Raw genomic sequence first — 26,860 nt, forward strand, 5'->3', positions numbered from 1 at the left:
AGAAACTGTCCCTCATCAATAATTTCGCTTTCCCAAGTTACCTTTTTTTCCCTCCTTTCTTTTTTTTTTTTAATTATTTATTTGTTTATTTTTGGCTGTGTTGGGTCTTTGTTTCTGTGCGAGGGCTTTCTCTAGTTGTGGTGAGCGGGGACCACTCTTCATCGCGGTGCGCGGGCCTCTCACTATCGCGGCCTCTCTTGTTGCGGAGCACAGGCTCCAGACGCGAAGGCTCAGTAGTTGTGACTCACGGGCTTAGTTGCTCCGCGGCATGTGGGATCTTCCCAGACCAGGGCTCAAATCCATGTCCCCTGCATTGGCAGGCAGATTCTCAACCACTGTGCCACCAGGGAAGCCCCCCTCCTTTCTTTTTTCATTTTCTTTTTTTTCTCCCAGTTTTATTGAGATATAATTGAGTTACAGCCCTGTGTAAGTTTAAGGTGTACAGCATAATGATTTGATTTATATACATCATGAAATGGCTATCGCAATAAGTTTAGTGAATATCCATCATTTCATATGAGTACTGAATTAAAGAAATAGAAAAAATTTTGTTTCTTGTGATGCGAACTCTTAGGATTTACTCTCATAACTTTCATATATAAGATACAGAAGTGTTACCAAATGTAAAATAGATAGCTAGGGGAAAGCAGCTGCATAGCACAGGGAGATCAGCTCGGTGCTTTGTGACCACCTAGAGGGGTGGGATAGGGAGGGTGGGAGGGAGACGCAAGAGTGAGGAGATATGGGGATATATGTGTATGTATAACTGATTCACTTTGTTATACAGCGGAAACTAACACACCATTGTAAAGCAATTATCCTCCAATAAAGATGTTTAAAAAAAAGATACAGCAGTGTTAATTATCTTTATCATGTTGTACATTCCATCCGTAGCACTTATTTCTCTTATAACTGGAAGTTTGTACTTTAACTGCCTTCCTCCGATTCCCCGTCCCCCTACCTCTGCCTCTGGTAACCACAAATCTGACCTCTTTTTCTGAGTTTGTTTGTTGGTTTGTTTTTGAAGTATGACTGACCTACAATACTGTGTTAGTTCCTGTTACACAACATAGTGATTTGATATTCCTATACATTTCAAAACGATCACCACAATGTCTGGTTACAGTATGTCACTATACAATGATATTATATAGGTATCGACTATATTCCCCATACTGTACATTTCATACCCATGACTCACTTATTTTGCAACTGGAAGTTTGGACCTCTTAATCTCTCTCACGTATTTCTTTCCTCCCCACCCCTTCTACTCTGGCAACTACCTATTTGTTCTCTGTATCTATAACTCTGTTTCTGTTTGTTCATTTGTTTTTAGTTTTTTAAAGATCAACATGTAAGTGAAATCATACAGTATTGGTCTTCCTCAGTCTGACTTTTTTCACTTAGCATAATACCCTCTGTGTCCATCTATGTTGTCACTGATGGCAAGATTTCATTCTTTTATGTCTTAGCAATATTCCATTATATATCTATATCACATCTTCTTTATCTGTACATCTACTGATGGGCACTTAGGTTGCTTCTGTATCTTGGTTATTGTAAATAATGTTGCAGTGAACCTGGGGGTGCATATATCTTTTCTAATTAGTGTTTTCATTTTCTTTGGGTAAAGAAATGGGATTAATTGCCCATATAAGTATGAGTTCATTTCTGGGTTCTCTGTTCTGTTCCATTGATCTATGTGTCTGTTTTTGTGCCAGTACTATACTGTTTTGATTACTATAGCTATGTAGTATAGTTTGAAATAAGGGATTATGATACCCTCTAGTTTTATTTTTTCTCAAGATTATTTTGGCTATTCGAGGTCTTTTGTGTTTCCGTGCAAATTATACAATTATTTGTTCTAGTTCTGTGAAAAGTGACATTGGTATTTTGATGGCAATTGCATTGAATCTGCAGATGGCTTTGGGTAGTATGGTCATTTTAACTGTATTAATTCTTCCAACCCATGAATATGGTATATCTTTCCATCTGTTTGTATCATCTTCAGTTTCTTCCATCAATGTCTTATATTTTTCTGAATACAGGTCATCTGCCTCCTTAGGTAGGTTTATTCCTAGATATTAATATTTTATTCTTTTTGATGCAATGGTAAATGGGATTGTTCCTTGAATTTCTCTTTCTGATCTTTTGTTGTTGGTATATAGAAATGCAACAGATTTCTGTGTATTAATTTTGTAACCTGCAACGTTACCAAGTTCATTGATGAGTTCTAGTAGTTTTCTGGTAGCATCTTTAGGATTTTCTATGTATAGTATCATGTCATATGCAAACAGTGACAGCTTTACTTCTTCTTTTCCGATTTGGATTCCTTTTATTTCTTTTTCTTCTGATTGCTGTAGCTAGGACTTCCAAAACTATGTTGAATAAAAGTGGCAGGCATGGACATCCTTGTCTTAATCCTGATTTAAGAGGAAATGCTTTTAGCTTTTCATCATTGAGTATGATGTTAGCTATGTCATATATGGCCTTTATTATGTTGAGGTATGTTTCCTCTGTAATATTTAATCTACTTTTGATTCCTTCTAGTGTACTTTTCATTTCAGAGAGTGTTTTCTTCATCTCTGGTTGGTTGTTCTTTATATTTTCTCTTTTTAAAAAACTTTTAATTTTCACTCTATACATTCAATCTTCACCTGAGTTCTTTGCATCTCTTTATGATCATTACCTTGAACTCATTGATTGAACTCATTATTGGGTTGATTGCCTATCTGTACTTCACTTAGTTCTTTTTATGGGGTTTTTTCTTGTTCCTCTGGATCATAGTCCTCTGTTGCCTCATTTTGTCTAATTTGCTATTTTTATTCCTATATATTTGGTAGGTTGGTTATGTTTCCCAACTTTGGAGAAGTGGCCTTTTGTAGGATACGTCTTATGCATTCCAGCAGCACATTCCCGTCTGCTTATCAGAGCTATATGCCCTAGGGATGTCCCCTATGTGGGCTGCATGGGTCCTTCTGTTGTGCCAGGCTGACTACTATGGGTGGTCTGGTGTGACTGGCCCCTGGTCTGGTTTATTGCCAGTATCTGCCTTGGTGGAGACTGCCAGCTGCTGCTTGGTGGGGCTGGGTCATGAGGTGACTGGCTGTGGAGCCCCAAGCGTCCTGGGGCTAGTGTTGCCCACTGTGGGGAGCAGCTGGGTTCTGTAGTGTGTGGTTCCAGATCTAGTGTCAGCCTGCTGGTGGGCAGGGCCTATTCCTGACATAGCTGGCTGAAGAATCTGGAGTTTCCCCAAACTGGTGCTGGCCTGCTGGTGAGTGTGGGTAGATCCTTGGGTGGCTGGCTGAGGGGTCCAAGGTATCTTGGAGCTGGTGTTGGCAGGCCTAGGCTCAGTGGTCTGGGACTAGTTCTGCTCACTGATGGGTGGAGCCAGGCCCTGGGGGTCCTGAAGCTGGTGTCAGCTCACTAGGTGCTGGGGTGGATCCCAGGGCTGCTGACTGAGGAGTGCAAGGTGTCCCACAGCTGGTAGTGTCCTGCTGGTAGGCAGGACTGGGACCCAGGAAGTCCCGGGGCTGGTACTGACCTGCTGGTATGTGGGCTGGATCCTGACTTGGCAGGCTGCGGGGCTGTGTGGTCCTGGGGCTGGTGTCCACCTGCCGGTGGGTGAAGACCAGTCCTGGAACTAGTACCAGCCCACTAGTAGGTGTAGCCGGGTCCCAGTGTCTCTGCCTACTGGACCCTAGGGGTCATAGAGTTGCTGTATCAGCCCATTGTTGAGTGGGGCTGGAACCCAGGGGCTCCTTGGTCTGGTGCCATCCCACCGGTGGTGGAACCAGGTGTCAGGGTCTTTGGCTGCAGGGCTCTGGGGGTCCCAGTGCTAATGTTGGCACTCTGGTTGCAAGGTCAGTCCCGGGCCCTCTGTTGGACAGGGCTGGGTAACAGGGCAGCTATGGGCTTAAGGGATCTTAAGGCAGCCAGCCTGATGGTAGGTGAGGCTGTGTTTCTGCCTGACAGGTTGCTTGGCCTGAGGCATCCCAGTATTGCTGCAGAGAGGCTATTGGGTAGGGCTGGGTCCCAGAGCTAATAAACTAAAGGATTCCAAAATAGCACTTACCAGCCCAGTGTCCTTATGGTAGTATGAGCTCCCCCGATTGGCTGCTGCCCATGTGTATGTCCCCAGCGTGAGCTCCAGTTGCCTCCTGCTTCTCTGGGAGACCCTCCAAAATCAGCAAGTGGGTCTAACCTAGGCTCCTTTCACATTACTGCTGCTGACTTGGGTCTCAGAGTGTGTGAGATTTTGTGTGCACCGTTTTAAGAGTGGCATCTCTATTTCCCACAGCCTTCTGAGTCTCCCAAAAGCAAGACCTGCTGGCCTTCAAAGCCTGTAGGACTCCTGGGCTGGGGAACCTGATGTGGAGCCCAGACCCTTCATTCCTTGGGGAGAAACACTGCAATTTTAATTATTCTCCCATTTGTGGGTCGCCCGCCCAGCATTATGGGTCTCGACTATACCACGACTCTGCACCCCCTACCCATCTTGTTGTGGTTCCTTCTTTATATCTTTATTTGTAGATCTTTTCTGATAGGCTTCCACTCTTTCTCATCAATAGCTGCTCTGTAAATAGTTGCTCCTTTCCCTAAGTTACCTTTGTACAGCAAAAGAAGAGTACATTCTTACTCTATTTCTTGATCCTTCCTCCCACTTCCTGTTTTTTTCTTACCAGTTTTCAGAAAAAAACAAACTAGTTCCCTAGCATCTTTTAAAGGTAATCAATGAGATTTTTAAAAATTTCATTATGACATCATGAATTTAAGCAAAATTGATTTGCTTATCTACTGCAGTTATTTTTTAAATTGCTCAAATTGACCCATTTTTGGCTAGTGGGAAACTCTAGTTCTTTTTGAAACAATTATAATCATCTCGATGACTTCCTTGATTTCTGGTATGAAAAAATATTTCAGATTTATGTGTTTCCTGGCCCAGACCCAAAACCAGCCATTTCGTCAAGGATCTCTTTTTCCTTTTAGCAAGGAATTATATTTAGAGACCACAATCTGGGTGCTATATGAAATACTATATGGTTTTTAAAAGTAATTTATTCTTCAATTATTCCAAGAATTAAAGAATGAAAAAGGATGTGACCAGAACCTAGTTGCAGGGCAGGAATAAAGAGGTAGACACAGAGAATGGACTTGAGGACATGGGGTGGGAGGGCGAAGCTGGGGCGAAGTGAGAGTAGCATTGACATATACTCATTACGGAATGTAAAATAGTTAGCTGGTGGGAAGCAGCCGCACAGCACAGGGAGATCAGCTTGGTGCTTTGTGACCACCTAGAGGGGTGGGATAGGGAGGGTGGGAGGGAGGCTCAAGGGGGAGGGGATATGGGGACATGTATATGCATATGGCTGATTCACTTGGTTGTGCAACAAACTAACACAGTTTTGTGAAACAATTATACTCCAATAAAGATCTGTTTAAAAAAAAAAAGCAATTAGCATCAAGCCTTTTAAGGCCCCTATTCTGTAGGCATAAGTAAAATGAGAGAATTCGTAGTGCTAGAATATTGGTTAATGTTTGAGGAGTTGGGCATTTGGGAGAATCTTCCTCAGTGTTAGGATGTTAAGAGACAGAGGACATGATTTGCTTCATCATCTGCTAATGAGGAGAGAACACATGACTTGTCTGTGCCCAGAGGCTGCCATGCCAGGGCCAGAGTTGAAGTGATGTAGACAGCAAGAGTTTGGTGAAAGGTAAGCAGTCTTGTCTGGGAATCTGGGGACTTGGGCTCACATCCTGGAATAATTATTGTTTAGTCATGCTCACTTTTAACCATCCTTTCCTGTTCTGGAAGCCCTTTAACCTTTCTGTGTGTGTTTGCTCATCTGTAAAATGGGTAGAACATGAGTGAGTGTCTTGGGGTGATGAGTTGAGAAGGACAGCCATCCTTATCCTAGCAAACAGGATTTGTCTGATGGTCATTCAGACAGAAATAAAATACACGCATGAAATATTTACAATGATTACGTCTTCCCCTCTCCTCAAGGTAGTCTATTTCTGGCTGTAGGAGTCAGCTGTCTTGATGGGCACCACAAGTCCCCTTGGCCCAACATTTTTCCTTCACTGACTCTGCCACGGTGCTTGGAATCTCCTTGATTCTCAACCCCTTAGTGTTCAGGAATGGGCCTTCAAATGTTGTCTGGGAGAAATGATATATTATGCCATGATTATCTACTGAAACCCCGGTTAAAATGATTTTTGCTGACCCAACCGTGGGACACCTAGGTAGTCTCAGTGGGAATGAGCTTGGCGTGGCTCCTTCTTACAGGGAGAAAGATGGCTGGAGAGGTCCAGAAGAGACCACATTTTAGATCACAGGGCCAGTTTAGAGGACCTCCCACGTAAGGGAGAAGGATGGGAGAAGGAAATCCAATGGCAGGTCACTAGTGGCTCTCTGTTGTTTCTATTTTACCTTGATTTTATTTTGGAGAACTGTCCTTCCCTCTTTGGGTATGGTCTTTTTAAATATCCTCTCAATGGAAGGGATAGGTATATGATCTGAGCTAGGTCAGTCAGATGCTGTCTTTTATTTTTTAATTTTTTTATTATTATTTTTAAAGCCTTTATTGAAGTTGTTACACTATTACATCTGTTTTATGTTTTGGTGTTTTGGCCGTGAGGCCTGTGGGATCTTAGCTCCCCAACCAGGGATTGAACCTGCAGCCCTGGAATTGGAAGGTGAAGTCTTAACCACTGGACTGCCAGGGAAGTCCCCAAATGCTGTCCTTTAGGAACTGAATCCAGAGTGGAACAAGGTAAAGACCTAAAGTAGTTGGAGAGCATCCATCTTGATGACGAAGCCCTGAAGAGATGGCTCAGTAGAGCCTGCCACGTAGACCCTCAGAGCTGACCTCTGGCCTTCCTGAGCCTCTGCATCTTCAACTTCTTTTGCTGCTTTCTAGTGAATTTTCTTCTCTTTTTCCCCAGCTGCCTTAAGTTAGCTAGATTTGGTCTCAGAATTCTTGGTGTCAGGCAACAAACATATTTGCACGAAAAGAAAAAACAACTTGTCTAATACCATAATTTAACCTGTTCCCCTCCTTTGTAGCAGAGAGGTAGCTAAGACACGTTACTAAATGCCCTATCTGAAAGTACTTTAATATTTCCATTGGAACTTTGGGGCTGGTCTCTCTTAAAACTCTGTGTGGAATTCAGCAGCCGATGTGGTCTTCTTTAAATTGCTTCCCGGATAGTTTGGATTTACTAGGAAAAAAGGAGGACTTTGGTCTATTTATTTCTCTCTTTGTCTTCTGTGGGCCATTGCTTAACTTCATGCTGTTATACAGTGTACATTCTCTGAGATAAGCTAAAACATTTTATTTTCCTCATTACAGAAATGCTACGTGGCTGTCATAGAAAATGTCAAGAATCAAAAAGATGAAAACAAAACTCACCCGTGATCTTATCACCAGATAATTGCTTCTTAACATTTTTTGCTGTATTTTCTTACAGTCTTTATGATCACACACATATAAATAATGTATACTTTACAAAAATGGGATCATAATGTTTTGCAAACTTAATTTAATGACATGAAAAAATTACTAAATATTATTTCCTTCAATATAATTTTTAATGTTGCATACACTCTTCCCTTTTGTATACTCATTCACATTCTTAGTTCATCTAAAACTTTGCATTCTTTTTATACATGAGAATCTAAAAGTTCACTTTTCTGTTCTGAAATTATTGTAAATGTTGCCTAGTGGGGCCCATAGCCCACACTAATGTCCAGCATACATTATCACTTCCTCTTGAGCACTGGTTGAGTGGCCAGGGGTAAATAAAGCAGGTGCTTTTTTTTTTGTGATCCAGGTTGGAGCTTTGCACAGACCTTGTTGTGCTGGAAGAGTTGTGTTGAACTCTGAAATGTCCTTCAGCCTGGCAGGCCTTCTGCAACTCAGTACCTCACTATCAGGCTGTCCCAGGGGAGAGTTCGCTAGTAAGTCGTGTGTTATCAGTACACTTTAATCTCTTCCATATGCCAAACCCACAAAGCTATGCTCGTGGGAACTCTAACTCTCCTGGACATGACTGTGAAAATCTTTCCTCAGTAGGTTTCAGGAAGTGCTAAGAAATCCCAGCCAAGCGGTGTTCCAGAGGAAGGGGGACACGATTCTGGACCAGAGGAAGGGGGACACGATTCTGGACCATCATTTGCTTTACCAGGATACACAAGTTCTCCTGAGTGGTTGAATCAGGTAAGAATGCCTGTATTATCCTGGAGAAGGAGGGAGGGATCTTGAATCATCCCATTGTCTCAGAGATCTTGATGAAACCTCATTTGCTTAGATTTGGAAACCCATTTTGCCAAAATATTACTTTTTACTGTCACAGTCTTGAAAAATGGGGGACCTCAGGGTGGTAAAGATCTAGCAAGTGGCTTGTTACGGTGTCATTAGAGCCTCACTGTTGACCTTGCAGGATTATGCTAGATTAAGTGGGAACTATTTAAATATGTACAGTCCTTTAAAATGTAATCATTGGTTCAGCTCTCCAAGGTACATTTGCCTTCTGAAGGGAGATATAAGGCATTTGCTTTCATGTTTAAATTCAGATTCTAGTCATTTACGAGAAATAGTGCTAATGGTTTCAAAAAGAATGGTAATATGCTGGTGGTAATTCTGGCAACTAAATAGAGTGGTGAAATACACGAGGTACGTGGTTGTAATCCAAGTAGGAGGTGGAAATGCTAATGTTAAATCGAGTGCCATTGTTGACTTGTGTAAAAGGCCAGTGGTGACAGCTAGTTCAGCAGAGCAAAACCAGCAAAAAACTAACAAACAAACAAACCCAGACACACATGCATACACATATATTTCATATCATGTCTGTCACATAGGCTCTTACCACATAGCCACATTTACATACGTCATCTGCATGTACACGCTTTGGGGTTGAAGGGTCCACCTGTCAGTCATCCATTTTTAATAGCCTTATTTGTGCAAAAGCTGTCTCAGCTGGCAGGAAGGCTCACAGAAACCAAAGCTTTGGGCAAGAACTAGGTCTACAGGGTTTGAAGTTTGCTACTGAAACAATAGCTAATGACTAGTAAACCTTTTTGACTCATCGAAGTTTCAGAGACATATCTTACATGTGCTTTCTGACTCAGGGCTGATAGTGAAAGTTGTTTCGCCCTAAGTTTGAAGCTGTCCCTACCGATGGTGGTGAAGGTGATCATGCTGGTGATAAATGGCTGAGGAACGCCTGCTAACAAAAAACTAGGAAATAGGGAAGATGTTCCAGGTTCTTGGTCCTCTCCCAGTTCAGCCCTGCCTCTGAAGTGTTTGCTGCCGGACTGATATTTAACCTTTAGTCTGTGGATTGCAAAATAAAATGACTACGAAGACCGGATAGATAAGGCCTACTGGGTAGGGGCAGTGGCCGGTTGGAGAAGGGCTGCCGCATCTAAAGGGAACAGCAGCTACTAAGTTTTACAAAACTCTTGGTGCGTGGGAATGCTGTCTCTGTGTTGCCATATTTTACAAAATATTTTGAAAGAAAACCGAAGTTTCATATTTGTAAAAGTAGATTCTATTTTTACAGATAAATTGTAAGCTCTATCTTTTATCTTGTTGACTAAGTCACATTGAAATGAAAAATTGGGCCATACTAAATACATCTGTTTGTTGCCAATATACAGCTCTTGGGGGTAGCAGCATCTTAGCCACATCTTAGCCATTTGTGGGGCAAGTCTTGGGGCCACAATCCCATCTCACTGCTCAAGCTTCCTTGAGGTTAAGAAAACGGACTCTAAAGTTCCCACCTGTGATCCGTGATTCTTTAATACAAACTCATATAAACTCTCCTTAATGCTGCTGAGGAGCACAGAGTCTTTGCTATTTTAGAACCTAATGATAAATGCTGACATTCTGAACGCTTATCACATTCCATGAAACAAACTATTACTGTGTCATCTTGTCTTATTTTTATAAAACCTCTATGAGATAGGTACTAAAATTATCATCATTGTCACATCCCTATTTACAGATGGGGAAACTGAGGCTCAGTGATGGGGATGATTTTCCAGGGTCACCTAGTAAGTGGCAGAAATGAGATTTGAACTCTGGCACCAGACTTCAGAATGCAATTTTTAACCATCATATTATCCTTTCTCATGCTACATTATGTGAGTTTTCAGCTTCTGTAGTCCCTCTGAGTTATGATGAATTCTACTCCGAAAATATCTTAAGGAATCTGTAAGGACATTTTCTGCTTTTGTAGCACACAAGGGCCATTGTCTTTATCCTCATACTTCAACATGGGATTTGCAGAATGTGTGGGATCCTCCTGACCACTGAAGAGGGAAATTTTACAAATGCCTGGCTTGAGATCAGAGATGCCAATCTCCTTTTCCATGCCCTTTTCTATTCAGGTAGTAATTGAAAGTTAGAACAGGAAGTTTAAAGGCCAAAGGTCCGTTTCACCTCCTTGTGGACAAGATACTTAGTCCATGGCCACAAAGTAAAGCCCTAACCCCAGCAAGCTTTCTCACAAGTACAAGCCATGTGGGTACATCAGTTATCCCTGTTGACAGAAATGCTCCAATCTAGACCCATGTACAGAGAGCATCACTGCTATAAATGAAAGCAGTATGATGTATCCAAGGAATACAGATAGGTTTTAGCTTAGCTGCCAATGCCAAATGATGGGTGGTGGCTTCCAGCATGAGCACTGTGCTGAGAAGCGTTTGGAAACCCCATGTGAATTCATCAAGGAGTGCTGTAATTGACTGGTCTTTTCTTCCACAGGCTTGGGATATGGACCTAGTGGCAAATATGCCCTGTACTTGGTATTCTTGGTATAGTCTATTCATATGAAAGAGCTAAGACATCTTAGCCTCGGACAGCTTGAAGCATGTGTATTTTAATTTGTTATTCTGTCTTTTTTCTGTCTCTTCTGCAGTTGTTCTTCTGTCTCTGCTTTTCCTCAGGAGAAATGGCCAAATGTACCTTTTCCACATTAGAGATATTCCTGATTTTCCTCTTTGTGATGATGACAGGGATCACGGTGGCTCTTCTCAGCCTGTTGTTCGTCACCAGTGGGACCACTGAAAATCACACAGGCAAGTATCATGGGTTCTCTTGTATGCTATTCCCAGCCTGTAGGAAATTTCTTCATTTTGGGGGACATCAAGGCAAGAAACAGTGTCTGCTGATAATGCTGCTAACAGGGCAGTTCAATGTGTACTTAAGCAGCCTGGGACGGTTATCTAACCTTTACCGTAGTTGCCCTTTATGCATTGATAGCAGTTTTTATCAAGTTTACCTTTGGCCCAAATAGCCAGGGCTGCATTCTGACATGCACTTATTTGTCTCACTTTTCCACTGATCTAAGTACAGCTCAGGATTCTTCAAGGCCCAGTAATGTGAGCTTTTACCCTGAGCCTCTTCTTTTTCTCTTTGCCTCCTTTCTGGCATCATCTTCTCTAGGGGGTGGGGGGCAAAAGGAGAAGGAAAGACCCACTGAATGTCAATTAGCCTGTGAAAGCTTTAGAGAAGGGGATCTTGAACTCAAATCGCATGAGGGCCAATCAAGTTCCATAAATGGGGTGGGGGGCATGGCCCAGGGTGGGGACAGGTGTCTCTCTGGTGAAGAGGATCCACGGGCCCTCCTGAGTGCCAGCTGTTTTTTGTCATGATGTCACATCGACTCAGCCCTTCTGAGTTTTCAAGGGAAGCTGGAAATTGGGGGAGGCGGTTTAGACATCTGGGGTTTTTTTTTCCTGATTTTTTTTTAAATGTTGGAAATTAACTTAGTTTTTGAAAACCACCTAGGCTAAATTTACAGGCAATATCGCGTCCATGGGAGCCTCTCCTTTGATGATAGGTTATATACCTGATAAACAGTAGGGAAGACAGGTGGGGACTGAATGCTTTCACCAAAGTAAAGGGAGGGCTGGCCACAGGCCCAGTGGAGAAGGAGAGGCAACATTGTTCACCTTGGTTTTCTCTTTCGTGGGCTCTTCTCTTTTCTAATGTATTCTCTACCTGTCCCTATGTTTTTTTGTTTAAAGACGTATTTATTATTTATTTTATTTATTTTTGACTGTGTTGGGTCTTCATTGTGGCACACAGGATCTTCATTGAGGCATGCGGGATCTTCATTGAGGCATGAAGGATCTTTCGTTGCTGCGTGCGGGCTCTTCGTTGTGGTGCGCGGGCTTCTCTCTAGTTGTGGAGTGCGGGTTTTCTCTCTCTAGTTGTGGCGCATGGGTTCCAAAGTGCTTGGGCTCTGTAGTTTGCGGCACGCAGGCTGTAGCTGAGGCATGTGAGCTCAGTAGTTGTGGCGCGTGGGCTTAGTGGCCCCGTGGCATATGGGATCTTAAGTCCCTGACCAGGGATCGATCCCGTGTCCCCTGCATTGTAAGGTGGATTCTTTACCACTGAACCACCAGGGAAGTCCCTGTCCCCATGTTTTGAATTCACTGCCCACAGACCCAGAGAAACAGAGATCCTCTTTTCTGGGAGCGGGCAGAATGAGTTTTAGACTGCTAGAAATGAAAGAATGCATAGGACTTAGTTTTCTCTTTTAAAATTAGAGAGTCCGGAGCCTGAGGCTCAGGGAGGTAATTAATAACTACAGTCACTATTTTCATAGTAGAAGTTGCTATTTATTGAATGGTTACTTTGTGTCAAGCACTATGGTAAACAGTCTATGCAAATTTCTCATTTAATCCTCACAAACTCCCATAAAGGTAGGTGCTAGCCTTAGTACTGCTTTACAGATCTGAGTCTCTGAGATCGAAAAGAATCCTTTGGCTATGTGACTAGATTTGGCGTTGGTTGGCGCTACATTCCTACATTGGAACAAATGAGGCAATAGCAAAGGTGCCTGATTCCTTCCTTGCAATACTTGATGTCTTGTAGAAAACGTGGGCTTGGGGATGGGAAAACATGAATTCTAACTACACTTAGAATGTGGATGAAAGAGCTGCAGATTCTGAGTTGGAGGATCTGGGTTAGGCACCTGATTCATCATATGCTCTCCATGAAATCTTGCTTAAGTCATTTCTCTGGGTTTCAGTTTTCTCATACGTAAAATGGAGGAGATTGGATTATGTGATCTCTAAACTTTCTTGAGCTCCAAGATTCTGGAACCCAGAAGAAGTCTTCTGTTCATCTCTTGCCTAAATACTTTCTGACCACTAATGCACTGTGACACTGACATGTGTTGCCTTGGCCACCCCTGGCTGTTGTCTGGGGTGGAAATAAACAAATAAAATATATAAGTAAGATGTCTAAATATGTAAAAAAAACAAAGCTGTATGCCGGCCATCGCTTTAAATTTTGAATATGTATTAACATATTTATTGTCAATCAACCCTCGGAAGTAGGGTATTATTATCTTCTTGTTATGAGAAAGTTATGTTACTTTTCTTCATAGATGAGAAAAGCTGAGGTAAAACAGGTTAAGTTATTTGTTCGGCTAGTAAATGATAGAGTTAGTTTTCAAACCCGGGCTGTTTCTGGCACTTGCTCTTTTAGTCTCTATCCCATTCTGCATCCTTTGATATTCATGTGTGTGTGTGATGTTGATGTAGAATATATGTATTAATATGCATACATATAGGTGATATGAGAATAATTAAAATAAACAGAACTATGGTGTAGAGTGATCTAGGTTGCATTAAGAATAGAAGATTTAGAAGGTCGAGGAGGATAAGAGCAGGTAGAGACAGCCGGGGTGGCATCCTGAAGGTGAGGGGTTAAGCTGGATCTGGCTGTGATGGAACCGCACCTACTCTGAAGGGGTAGAGGAGACTGATTGAGGGACCAGAAAGGGGTAAGGTCTCTGGATGGAGAGAGTGGTAGACACAGATCCCCAGAGGCTGGATTTAGTGGGCTGTGTGCCAGGAACCTGGCACCTGATTCGTTTGGCTGGAATAGAAGTGCAGGGTGAGTGAATGAAGAGTGACAGGTTAGACAGGAAGGGCTTGTGAGGAGAAGTTGAAGGACATTTGACAGAGAGCTTGACTGTTAGGCTGAAACATCTCCACTCCGTGAAAAGGATCCTCCTTGGGATTACGCTATAAAACATGTTCCTGAGATGTTTCTCACCATGTTAGATGTAAGAGAATATACAAAGGTTCATCCTTAGGAATCCGAATCTGTGTGTTCTAAGTGATGCTGACAAGTGCATGGGCTGAAATGTTGTTTCTTAAATATCTTACTGTTTTTTGATTCAGGTTTTCCAACCACCCAGATCCCTCCAGCCACCCACCCTCCAGCCACCCAGGGCCCCACAGCCATCCAGGCATCTCCAACACCCAGCACCCCAGAGCCTACTCTATTTCAGAACTTCAGTGGCTACCATATTGGTGTTGGGCGAGCTGACTGCACGGGCCAAGTAGCAGATATCATTTTGGTAGGTAAATCATGGGATCCTTGAGGAGACTGTGAAACAGGTAACTTTATTATTTTGCACCCTGTATTTATTCCTAAATATTATGTCATAATCTCCTTCTCACTTTGTATTGACTTCACTGCTGTCTGACATCATGGATATTGTACTATGAGGAAAAGGGGACCTTTTATTTAACCACAACTCCCTTGTAAACTCAATTGGCCTTTTTTTGTGAGTGGAAATGTCAAGGTGGACGAACTCCAATACTACAGGGGATGGGCAGGTACCATAAATGACCGAAGAAGGCCAGTGTAAGATGATAAATGTCTAGTAAATCCTCAGTTTTTTGGGGGGCAATAGAAAGTGGTGGTGACTGTGGTACAAGTAGAAAGTTGCATGGCTTTAGCTGATTGTTCCCATGTAAGGGTGTGGATCTAGGACTGCCCTACCTTACGGTTTTCTCAAGAGAAGCCAGAATATTTATGGATTGAAGATCTGAGGATTTAAGTCTCTCCATTGGAAAATGGAAGCAACTCTAGTTAAAACTGGAAATCTAATGTGGGCCAACAGTGTGTTAGCCAAGTAAAACACTTCTCTGGATCAGTTGTGGCTATGGGCTGCTGGCATGCAACTTCCGGGCTGTGACGGTAGACACACATTTCTAGCCACCCTTCGCTAGGTAACCAGAGCAGGAGGTTGCCTGATGGGATTTTTCTGTCTCCTACCAAATAATCTTTAGACTCTAGGAATTATTCCCTGTTGTCTGTTCTGAAAAGCGACTCTGGAATGTAAACCTTAAATGACCACTCACATGAGAGGTAAAACAAGCAGTAGAGGGACCATGCTGAAGACCCGGGTGCAGCTTTTATGGGCGGGCTTCATGATGTGGTGAGAGAGGGGCTTCAAGATAGGTGTATTTGATTTGACTTGGCTGAGGGAGGGACAACATGATAAAAGCCAGGGGGAGGCACCCTCAATAAGGATTACTTAGTCATAAGGAAACCATTTTCTTCAGGAAAAAAAAAAAAAATCACATGCCAAACAACCAAAGTGAAGGGGCCTCCAGTCTTCAGGGTATTCCTGGGAATGTGGAATGATGGCTGGGGAGCGATTTCTTCTCTAGTACCTTAGATAGGCTGGAGAAACGGTCCTGTTTCAAAGAACAGAAAAGCCATGAAAGATCTCCAGCATCGTGATGGAATTCCTGAGTCACACCAGCTCCCTCCTTGCCCACAGGCCAGTGAATAGCTACTGCCAACCCAACAACTACTTTGCCTTTTTCTGCACAGAAGAGTAAAGCCTGTTTTGTGATGTTGGCTTTACTCTTGAAAACACATATCCTGTCTCACTCGGAGCCACAGTGTCGTGTGGATTGTATTTCTTTGCCTCTCCTAAGTAGTCTATCCTTGTGTGGTTGTGCCTGGTTTCTGGTAACAGCGGGGTGAGAAGGAGTGGAGCTGATTCTCTCTTCCTCTTTAGATGGGCTACAGCAAAACTGGCCAGAATGCACAAGGCATCCTCACGAGGTTGTACAGTCGTGCGTTCATCGTGGCGGAACCAGATGAGTCCAGTCGAGTAGTGTTTGTCAGCATTGAGATCGGCATGGTGTCCCAACGACTCAGGCTGGAGGTAAGTGATTGAGGTGGGAAAGAGATGACGTGATTTAAAGGCAAAGTCTGCAGGTGAACATGACAGTAACTAAGCTCTCGTGGTTTCACATCCAGTGAGTTTCTACTACCCTCAAGGTTAGAAGCTCTTGACAATCCAGCAGATGATCGAATGGGGGGAATGAGCCTCATTCCACGCCAAGTCATCTTGGTCAGAACCTGCTTTCCATGCTGCTGGTCGCTCCCCGTCATTATTAATGCTATTTTTTTTGCAAGCTTATTATGTCCCAGTGACTTTCACATACACGCTTTTGTAATCCTCCTTGTTAGAAGTCTGAGAGTGCCAATTAATCACTAACCCTCCCCTCGAGTTTTTAGACAATTAAGAATAGATGCAAGGAATTAAAGAGAATTAAAAAGCAACTCTGAAATGAGGTTGGCCGTAAATTGCTGAAGTTGGGTGAAAGGCACATGGGGGTTTCATTATACTATTCTGATGATTTTTGTACATGTTTGAACTTTTCCATAATAAAATTTTAAAAGAATACAACATTAGCACTCTTAAACTCTAAACTGTTTTGTAGAATATGGCAGGCTTTTCTATGATTTTTTCTGCCAATTTTGACCATGTAACCCACCTGTGGGGAAAGTTGAGCTTAGCAGAAAGGTGCATAGGAGGTCCTGGACAGGCAGCTTGTAAGATGCAGAGAGCGAGTGGGGAGGGAGAGAGAAATAGTTATAGACACATGGACTTCCAGGTGTCTCTCTCTCAGCCAATTTCTAGACCCTGATCTGGTTATATTTTCTGCAGGGATCAGGTCACAGAAAGAAAGTGTATTCTTAGTATCTGCTCACACACTTACAAATGTGAGAAAGAGGAGAGTCTGGAACATCTAGAATAATGACCATTAAATGTCCATTATTCAGTGTCATGTTCTATCAACCTCACCAAATAAACACTTTCTCCTCCTGCGGTGTGAAGGGGCCAGAGAGAGGGATGATGAGAGGGCCTAAAAGCATTTCTCTAGTGTCACCCCCTCACGAGGAGTAGAATGTAAGTCTCTCCCATCTATGGAAACATAAGGAGCAGAGGATTAAGTACTTGCCCCTCACCTACACTGACAACAAAACTGTGAGGTCAGCCTGTTGTTATCCCCATTTTGCAGGTAAGGAGACTGAGTCTTAGAGAAGGTTAAGTAACTTTCCCAAGTTCACACAGTTAGAAGAAGGTAGAGCTGGTTTCTGAACACATATATGCCTGACACCAGAGCCTACATTCTTAAAAGTGAGGTCATTCTATTATCTTGGAGAGCATTGACCACCTGCTTTTTGCAAGACACTTTGTTAGGCACTTCAGGGGCACACAGCTAAGTGAGTCATAACACATGTTCCTATGAACTCAGTACCTAGTTAGGGGATTGGAGGAAGGACTGTACCAGAAATACGCAAATAACTATGATTTACTGGAATAAAGGGCAGTGATATATTAGTTATCTATTCATGAGTAATAAATAGCCCCCCCCAAAATAGGGACTTAATTAATATTTGTTGTTTTATCTCACACTTCTGTTGGTGAGGAATTCAGAACTGGCTTAGCTAGGTGGTTATGACTTAGGGTAGCTTGCAGTCGAGATGCTGGCAAAGGCTGCAGTCATCTGAAGGTTTGACTAGGGCTAAAAGATCCACTTCCAAGGTGATTCACTCATGTGGCTACTGACAGTTCCCCCACTGTCCATATCCTCATGACAGAGCGGCTGGCTTCCCTTATAGTGTGTAACTTAAAGGAAAGAGCAGGGATTTTCGCCCACTCAGTAGGTTGTCTTTTCGTTTTGTCAGTGGAAATATTTGCAAATGCTATGACTGATAAGATGTGAATATCCAAAATATATAAACAGTTCATACAACTCAACATCAAAAAACCACAAACAACCTGATTAAAAAATGGTCCGAGGACCTGAATAGACATTTTGCCAAAGAGGACATGCACGTGAAAAGATGCTCAACATCACTGATCATCAGGGAAATGCAAATCAAAACTACACTGTGATATTACCTCACGCCTGTCAACATGGCTATCATCAAAAAGAACACAAATAACAAACACTGGCGAGGATGTGGGAACCCACATACATATTGGTTGGAATGTAAATTTGTGTAGCCACTGTGGAAAATAGTATGGAGGTGTCTCAAAAAATTAAAAATAGAACTACCATATGACCCAGAAATTCCACTCCTGGTTATATATCTGAAAAAAATGAAAACACTAATATGAAAAGATATATGCACCCCCATGTTCATAGCAGTATTATTTACAGCTGCCAAGATGTGGAAGCAACCTAGGTGTCCATCAATAGATGAATGGATAAAGAAGCTGTGGTGTATATACATATACACAATGGAATACTACTCAGCCATAAAAAAGAATGAAATTTGTAACAACATGGATGGACTTGGAAGGTATTATGCTAAGTGAGATAAGTCAGAAAGACAAATACTGTATGATATCACTTGTATGTGGAATCTAAAAAATAGAACAAACTAGTGAATATAACAAAAAAGAAACAGACTCAGATATAGAGAACAAATTAGTGGTTACCAGTGGGGAGAGGGAAGAAGGGAGGGGTAATGTAGGGTTAGGGGATTAAGAGGTATAAATTATTATGTATAAAATAAGCTACAAGGATATATTGTACAACACGGAATATAGCCAATCTTTTATAATAACTATACATGGAGCATAACCTTTAAAAATTGTGAATCACCATATTGTATGCCTGTAACTTATGTAATATGGTACATCCACTATACTTTAATTTTTTAAAAAAAAGAGCAGGGAAGAAACCACAGTGCCTTTCATAACGCAGGCTCAGAAGATGCACACCATCACTTTCACCCTGTTCTATCCTTAGAAGCAAGTCACCAAGTCTAGTTCACACTCACAGGTGGGAAAGTTATACTTCACCTCTTGAAGCCAGGGGTATTGAAGAATTTGTGGACATACAGTACTTTAAAAGTACAACACAGGGATTCAGGAAATGGAAACTAGAGGAAAATTCAAAGTGGAAGTGACACTTGAATGGGGAGAATTTTAAATGGTTGACATGGGGAGGAAGAGCTATCAAATCGAGGGGACAACATGGACACAGAGAGGCACAAGGGAGAAATGTAGATGTATTTGAAGAGACAGCTTAGTTCTATTAGGACACATGTAGGCATGTAATTGGAGATGTACCTGGAAGGTGTGTTGGTCATAATTTGTAGGGTCCTGGGGTGCCAGGTTGTTTTTAATTCTGTGGGTGATGGGGAATCTTAGAAAACTTTTGCGCGGAGGAGTGATGCAAACACAGTTGTGCTTTAGGATGATTAATCAGACAGTGATGTTCGAGGTGGATTGTAATAGACTAGAGCTAGCGGTGAAGACACAAATTGGCAGATTCCTTAAATTAACATCAAGGCTCTATTGATAAGAGTCCAGTGGGAAAACAGTAATCACACTAGGCATTTCAAACAGGGGATTTAATATGGGGGAATTTTACAAGGTGTTAAAAGGCTGAAAGAACTAGAAAGGGAAACTAGCATTGCAGGAGGGATTTAAACTTTGCCTGGCCATTTCCCCTATACTGTGTAATGCTGGCCTAAAAGTTTTAAACCAATGGGACAGCAGTGAGACTATATGGTGGTAAAAAGTCAAATTAAATGCTAATGAGATTTGGGGATGAATTGGCATAAAAGCTAACACTTGACATAGTTCCTGTGATGAGTCAGGTATTGGTCTAAGTGCTTCATATATATTAATTCATTTAATCCTCCAAACAACTGTATGAGGGAGGTACTATTACTATGTCATTTGACAGACTGGGAAACTGAGTTGCAGAGGACCAAGTAACTTGTCCAAGTGTACGCAGCTAGGAACTGTCCGAGGTGGGATTCAAACATTGACATCTTCCTGCCAGAGCACATGCTCATTACCATAGCACTATACTGTTTTTCTGAGGAATCAAAAATGGTTCTGATTAGGAAATGGTGAGATCATTAAGTAGAAATAGAGTCAAAACAAACACTTTGGGGTGGAGTGTGGAGGGGATAGCAGGTTAATGTATTGGGTTGTAGACCACTATGAAGTTAATACTGGGCACCATTTAACCATCTCCTCCTATTTTTACTTCCCCATACAATCTGAGACCCAGAGGAAAGACCTGTAAATGAACCCACTTACTTATCCCAAGTTAATCCAAGGGGAAAGTGTGAAAAATAAATGTAACTAAATTAGTGCCATTAAACTTATTATAACACCTGGTTTTTTTTTTTACATCTTTATTGGAGTATAATTGCTTTACAATGGTGTGTTAGTTTCTGCTTTATAACACAGTGAATCCGTTATACATATACATATGTTCCCATATCTCTTCCCTCTTGCGTCTCCCTCCCTCCCACCCTCCCTATCCCACCCCTCTAGGTGGTCACAAAGCACCGAGCTGATCTCCCTGCATAACACCTGGTTTTAGTCAGATTCTCTGTCTCAGCTTTGAGATTGATGAAATTTCCAGCATGGAATAAAGATTAAAGAAGATCCCTGAGCAGTGAGGCAGGGCAGGAAAGCAGAATGACTTTTCTAACTCTTTCTATGTCATGTTCCCAAGAGTGTCAGCAGTAGGAAATGGAATGGAAACTGCAGTTGAGGAAGTGAGTGATAGACATTAATGTCACTTCTTTGCTCTATGTTAAAATAGCCCTCCTTTCATGAAGTAGGAAACATGCTACTTATAATGGCTATTGGCAGGCATTGTTATTACATGACTGAGTTTTTAATTTTTTTCTTTTTCCCCAGAAGTCCCACATGTCTGACTTCATATCAGAGACTGTAGTTTAGGATAAGATTTCTGTAAGCTGTTTGTAGTCTTTTTCTATTGTTTTAAAATTCAAGATTCATAATTTCTATGTTTTCAAGAGCTTGCTTCTTGTGTAAACCTGAAAAAATGCACTGAATTCTAAAAATCCTAATGCTACAGTTCTTTAGGAATAAAAATGTGTGGGACAGGGAGCTCTAAAGTTGACTGGCAGTTCCTTCTTTTCCAAGACCTTCTTGTCTTGGTTACAGAATTGTAAGAACATCAGCTTTTTTTTTTTTTTTTTTTTTTTTTTTGCGGTACGCGGGCCTTTCACTGTTGTGGCCTCTCCCGTTGCGGAGCACAGGCTCAGGACGCGCAGGCTCAGTGGCCATGGCTCATGGGCCCAGCCGCTCCGCGGCATGTGGGATCTTCCCAGACCGGGGCACGAACCCGTGTCCCCTGCATCGGCAGGCGGACTCTCAACCACTGCGCCACCAGGGAAGCCCAGAACATCAGCTTTTGACTTTAGTTAAGCTTTCATGGTGTCCATTCATTGATTGATTCCCCTTCTCCCTACAGACATTTCTTTTTCATGAAGCAGTAATATTTACTGTGTGAAAGAGTATGTAAGAGTGATGAAGAGTTGGGGCTGGAGTTAGGATCAAACAGAAGGAACATGGAACCTTATGGGGATGGAGAGTGTGGGCTGGTAATGTTGGTCTAGTTATATCCTATTTCCTTTCCACATTTGCCTGGTATTACATGGTTGCTCATGTGGGTGTGGCAACCTAGGAATCAGTGTTTGGGGCATGGAGAGGTTAATGAGGCGTGAAGATGGTTTGTAAGATCTCTTTCCTGATTCAATGACCATGTGACTTAGAATGAAGGTGGTGGAGCTCTTCACCTAAAATAGAAAAGGTTGAATGGATGTCTTGATGCATTTTCAGTATATAGCACACCAGTTGCTGCTGCTTCCTTATGTACCATTGGTGTGCTGGAACTGGCTTGTACCAGCTCGTGAGAGCTGATTGTTAAATACTTAGGAACTTTGTGAGTTAGTGGTTAAACTTTTGGTAGCTTGAAATTCACTATGGTGAGTGTATTTGCGCCACAGAAATTGACAGATGATACAAATGAGGGCTATTCTTTTTTCTTTCAGAGAAACAGTTTATCAACATACTACTGTCTATACCATACTCAAGGTGGACAGCATTGCTAATCAAAAAAGGCACTCTTTTGGGACTTCCCTGGCCGTCTAGTGGTTAAGATTCTGTGCTTCCACTGTAGGGGGTGTGGGTTCGATCCCTGGCTGGGGAACTAAGATGCTGCATGCCTCCCCCTCCCCCACCAGAAGGCACTCTTTTTTTGCTAAGCTCACATTTGGATTCAGAATCCTTCTCAACACACTGCTTTGGATAGCAACCACCCATGAATAGGACTGAGTGCATGAGATGAGTAGTATTTGCCAACTCTGCCATAAAAGAGTTTCCGCCGTTGTCCCTGGTATTAGGTGATAGTATCTTACACTGAGGAAGTTTGCCTGGGGTTGACACTTTTGCTGGAACATTTTAGTAATTTTTGACATGAAGTCAAGGCATCTTCCACAGAGAAACCACAGTAATACCAAACTTCAGTTGCAGTTGATTAAAGCATAATCAGATATAGGTATTCAGCACTAATGTAGCCTTTGAAGTCAACTATACTTCAATAAAAAACAGAAAAAAAAAGCGCTACCCAGCAACATCACTAATTCTTTCTTTTGTTTTCTTGATGTGTCTATACCACCCCAAACATTAATTATTCATCTGGATGTTCATTGATTAATTCAATGAACATTTACGGAGTCTCTTTGGATTAGGTATCTATTGCTGTACAGCAAGTCATCCAGAAAACTCAGTGGCTTAAAACAACAATAATCATGTATTAGTGCTCAGGATTTTTGTGGGTTAGGAATCCTAGAATGGCTGGGTTGGCTGATTCTGACATATTAGAACCACAGTCACGTATCATTACTTTTGTATCATGAGGTTGAACTTGGATGTTGGCTGGGGCTGAGGTTGTTTGAAGCTTGCCTGCGTCTGAAGGGTCACCTTCTTGGTTGTTCACCAAACGGCTAGCAAGTTAGTGCTGACAAGATGGTTCCTTTCCACATGAGCCTCTCCACAGGATTGCTGGGGTGTCCTCAGGTCACAGTGGGTGGCTTCCCCAGGCCAATAAGTGTAAGTGTCTGGGAATATTGAGTTCTTCATTTTGGGAAGTGAGGCAGTAAAGAGGACTTCGCACTGCTCCTGAGATGCTTTCCCCCCTGGTATTGCATGACCAGTTTGCTTTCTTCAGTTAAGCCTCTGATGAAAGGTAACATCTTTGGGAAGATCTTTCCTCACTAACACCTATCATGTTCTTTTGCCTTACCTAGCTATATTTTTCTTCATAGAGTTTATCACTGTATAATATAATATCGCATATTTATTTATCTTTCCCTCAATAGAATAAAAACTTCTCCAGGGTAGGGACCTCATATGTCCCTAGTGCTTAGAACAGTGTCTGGAAATGAGCAGGTGAGAATACTGGTTGTATAGTTAGACTTGGATATAGACTCTGACTCTGCTCTTTATTAGACCTGTGGGCAAATTATTTAACTTCTGTACATGTCAATGTTTCCAGCAAAAGATAAGATTAAAAATACCCACATCTTGGTGGTGTTATAGAGATTTTTAAGTGACATGATGTATGTAATACTTAGCATTGTGCTTGTACACAGCAAGAATCTATAAAATGTTAGCAACTGCAATTATTGTTGCTGTTGCTGTTACTGAGATGATAAACTCAAGCATAGAGTGAAAGGTCACTTGACAGGGATGTCACTGATATGGCTCAGTGGTTAGACTCATCAGCGCTTTTTCTCAGGCTATGCTCCTATGTTATTCCTCTTCTTAGTTTGGTTTTGTTTTGTTTTCCTTTCTTAAAGGTCCTGAACAGGCTGCAGAGTAAGTATGGCTCCCTGTACAGAAGAGACAACGTTATCCTGAGTGGTACTCACACACACTCGGCTCCAGCAGGATATTTCCAGTACTCTACATTTGTGATTGCCAGTGGAGGATTTAGCAATCGAACTTTTGAGTACATGGTTGCTGGCATCATGAAGGTAGGCAAGGGACCCCAGAGGACCCCAATGTTCTTTAGCATTGCTTACAGTGTTTTAGGAGTGGTGTGGTGTGATACGGAGAGTCCCTATAGGATCTCGGTCTGAGCACAGTCTTAGCACCTACTTCCCTTTCTCCTTTTTGACTCCCTTGTAGCTTCTGGTTCTGAGCTGTGGGATGCTAGTCCTGAGGCGCTGATTGATTGGGAGAAGAGGGTTCTATGGCAGTAAGCCTCATATGGTCACCCAAAGACACAGAAAACATTTTGTATCTATAACCCTTATAAATTATAGGGTCCCACATAGTCAGTTCTCTGCACAAAGTCACTTGAAAAGAAATCCACCAAGGGACTCAAAGTAATTACAAATAATTTCGAGCCTTCCTTGTATTTCCCAAAGAGCATAGAAGGGGATCCAATTTACACCACACACCCTCATTTCTCAAGTCCTCTATTGCAGCTCTAGACTGACGTGGGGCTCTGAACTGATACCCTCAAACTCTTATCCCATTCCTGGTTTGGGTAGCTTTTACTACTCTCTCCTGTCTTCCAGGTAATTATTTTCTCTCATAGAATCCTTGCTAATGTTTTCTTCGTTCCTTTGTCTCTCAGCTTTTGTCTCTCTCTACCTGTTCTCATAAAATTACCACCATCCGCCGCCCCCAAATCCAGGGATCCATCTGGCAAAGGAAGAAATGTCTTTACAACAATGTTTTTCAAAGAGCAAATAACAGTCTATGAATGGCTTTATGAAATCAATTTCATACGTTGTGATAAGCTTTAAAAAAGGAACTAAAAGAGACTGGAAAATAACATAATGCATGACACACAGGGTATAGTTTGTATTGTGAACTTTTGTTTTAGGATACATATCTTGATGTGTATTGAGTTATGATGAAAAATGTATCAATTACTATATTTCTCAGTCCAAAAAGTTTGAAAAGCTCTGCCTTAGAGGGTGTGAGCAGGAGGATGGAGAGTTGTAAGGTCAAGTCTCCCATTTTGGCCATCTGAAATGGCAGACAGTTCCTGACTTGGCAGTCCTGAGACACTCAGGTCGTTCCCTATACACAGCATTTCCTCATCTCAACCCGGAAGGTCATGTCTGTTACCCTCAGAATGACACCAGCTTTGTGGTTCTCCAGCTTTCATCCCTTAGCAGGGACAAGTTGGAGACAAAAGAAATTTTCCACAGGGTTCTTCAGTTTATATCAACTAAGTCTTAATGCCCACCAGGATTTCTAACTTTACTTTTTTTTTTTTTTAACGTATAGAGCATTGAGATAGCACATGCAAATATGAAACCAGGCAAAATCTTTATCAATAAAGGGAATGTGGATGGTGCACAGATCAATCGAAGCCCTTCTTCGTACCTTCGGAATCCACAGTCAGAGAGAGCAAGGTGAGGGTGTGATTATCTAGATAAAATCATGTGTTTCCTTTAGGAACCAGCAACAAAATCTAAGAACAGGGTTGTAACTTGATGGGTATGGTGAGATCCTGAAAGGGTATTAAAGCTGAAATAATTTAAAAACATGCTGATAATCTAAGACAAGCAGAAATAAAAAGAGAATGCAGAAGCACAGACCAGCCTATGCACATGTCTTCCCCCTTTGCTGGTTGTGGGAGTCAGATGTGAATGTTTGAAGGACTCTGGGCTTTCAAAGAAGGCACAACTGTGGTCTCATCTTAGCTTTATCACTTCCTAGTTGTGTAACCTTTAGAGATCCACTTAAATCTTAATTTAGGGGTTCTCTGCTTCTCATCTGGAAAATATAAAAATGTGCATAGCGTATATTTGTTCGACTAATGAACAACTCTTTCAAGACGTAAGACATTATGCCAGCAAGACATAAAACTGGCATAATTGAATGGGACAACTAAGGAAGCCCATTATTTTTTAATTTTTTATGTGATGAACGAGGTTTGTGACAGAAGAGAAGTACTTGGCTACTATAGCAGAGTAAAATAATATCGCAGTTCAACTTGACCACTTGACATTTCATATTTGTCTCTATATTTTTTAAAAGATTTCAAAGGAGTTGATTTTTAGAAAATAAAATCTGATTTCCCTTGAAAGGACATAAAAGAACCCTTTAAATTGTAGGTCAGGAATGCTTTTGATTTTGCACATTCCCTGCTATTTTTAAGAGATTTCACTAAAATTTAGTATGAGTAGATATTTCAAAGACAAAACCTTTTTTAAAGAAATAATATATGCTATATAATATTGCATATTTTACATAAAAATGTATATTTCATCTCCAGTTAGCTGACCTAATGCCCCTTTGCTCACAGTTGCAAATCATTTCTTTAGCTGAGAAATGAGATCCTGGATGCAGTTTGTAGAACTAGAGTGTCAGGGAGCCTTGCTTACTGAGAGTCATTTTGGTTTTGGTTTTTGTGTCAGCTACTGGCTGAGGGGGTCATACATGAGGGCCAGGCTCTAACCTAGAACTCACTAAGTTCCTCTGTTTTGCTGACTAGGTATTCTTCAAATACAGACAAGGAAATGGTACTCTTGAAAATGGTAGATTTGAACGGAGACGACCTGGGTCTTATCAGGTACTCTATTTACTTAAAAAAAAAAATTTCTGTTTGAATGATTTTCCTTAATTACAGGGGGGAAAAAGAGACCAGAACAGTGACAGCAGAGACTGAGAATAAGCTGAGTGGTTGAATCATATCTGGGGTCCGGCCATGGGCCCTCACGCAACGTTCTCAGCATCCCAGGGCTTAGTTCCTCACCTGTAAAACAGGACTAATAAAAGGATTATGTGAATGAGGGATCTGGGTGAAGAAGTTTAGCATAGCGTCTGACATATAATAGATTCAGTAAATGCTAGTGGTTTTTACTGTATCAAGATCTCATATGGTGGTAGACAATGATCTCTTGGAAATGAGAAAACAATCTGA

The 26,860-nt window shown here is 41.8% G+C and overlaps 1 protein-coding gene across 1 annotated transcript in view; it reads left to right on the forward strand.

The window, feature by feature from the left end:
- The window catches only part of ASAH2 (N-acylsphingosine amidohydrolase 2), a 126,196-nt gene that overhangs the window by 35,708 nt on the left and 63,628 nt on the right, over window positions 1-26,860 (forward strand). Inside the window, exons 2-9 of the mRNA XM_073794235.1 lie at window positions 7,837-7,963; window positions 8,076-8,222; window positions 10,927-11,086; window positions 14,210-14,388; window positions 15,847-15,996; window positions 23,772-23,948; window positions 25,219-25,346; window positions 26,432-26,509. Of these exons, the coding sequence (XP_073650336.1) occupies window positions 10,960-11,086; window positions 14,210-14,388; window positions 15,847-15,996; window positions 23,772-23,948; window positions 25,219-25,346; window positions 26,432-26,509 (839 nt within the window). The 5' untranslated portion in view covers window positions 7,837-7,963; window positions 8,076-8,222; window positions 10,927-10,959. The remainder of the gene's footprint in view (window positions 1-7,836; window positions 7,964-8,075; window positions 8,223-10,926; window positions 11,087-14,209; window positions 14,389-15,846; window positions 15,997-23,771; window positions 23,949-25,218; window positions 25,347-26,431; window positions 26,510-26,860) is intronic.

The sequence above is a fragment of the Tursiops truncatus genome, chromosome 16, assembly GCF_011762595.2.
Source record: "Tursiops truncatus isolate mTurTru1 chromosome 16, mTurTru1.mat.Y, whole genome shotgun sequence".
Lineage (NCBI taxonomy): Eukaryota > Metazoa > Chordata > Mammalia > Artiodactyla > Delphinidae > Tursiops > Tursiops truncatus.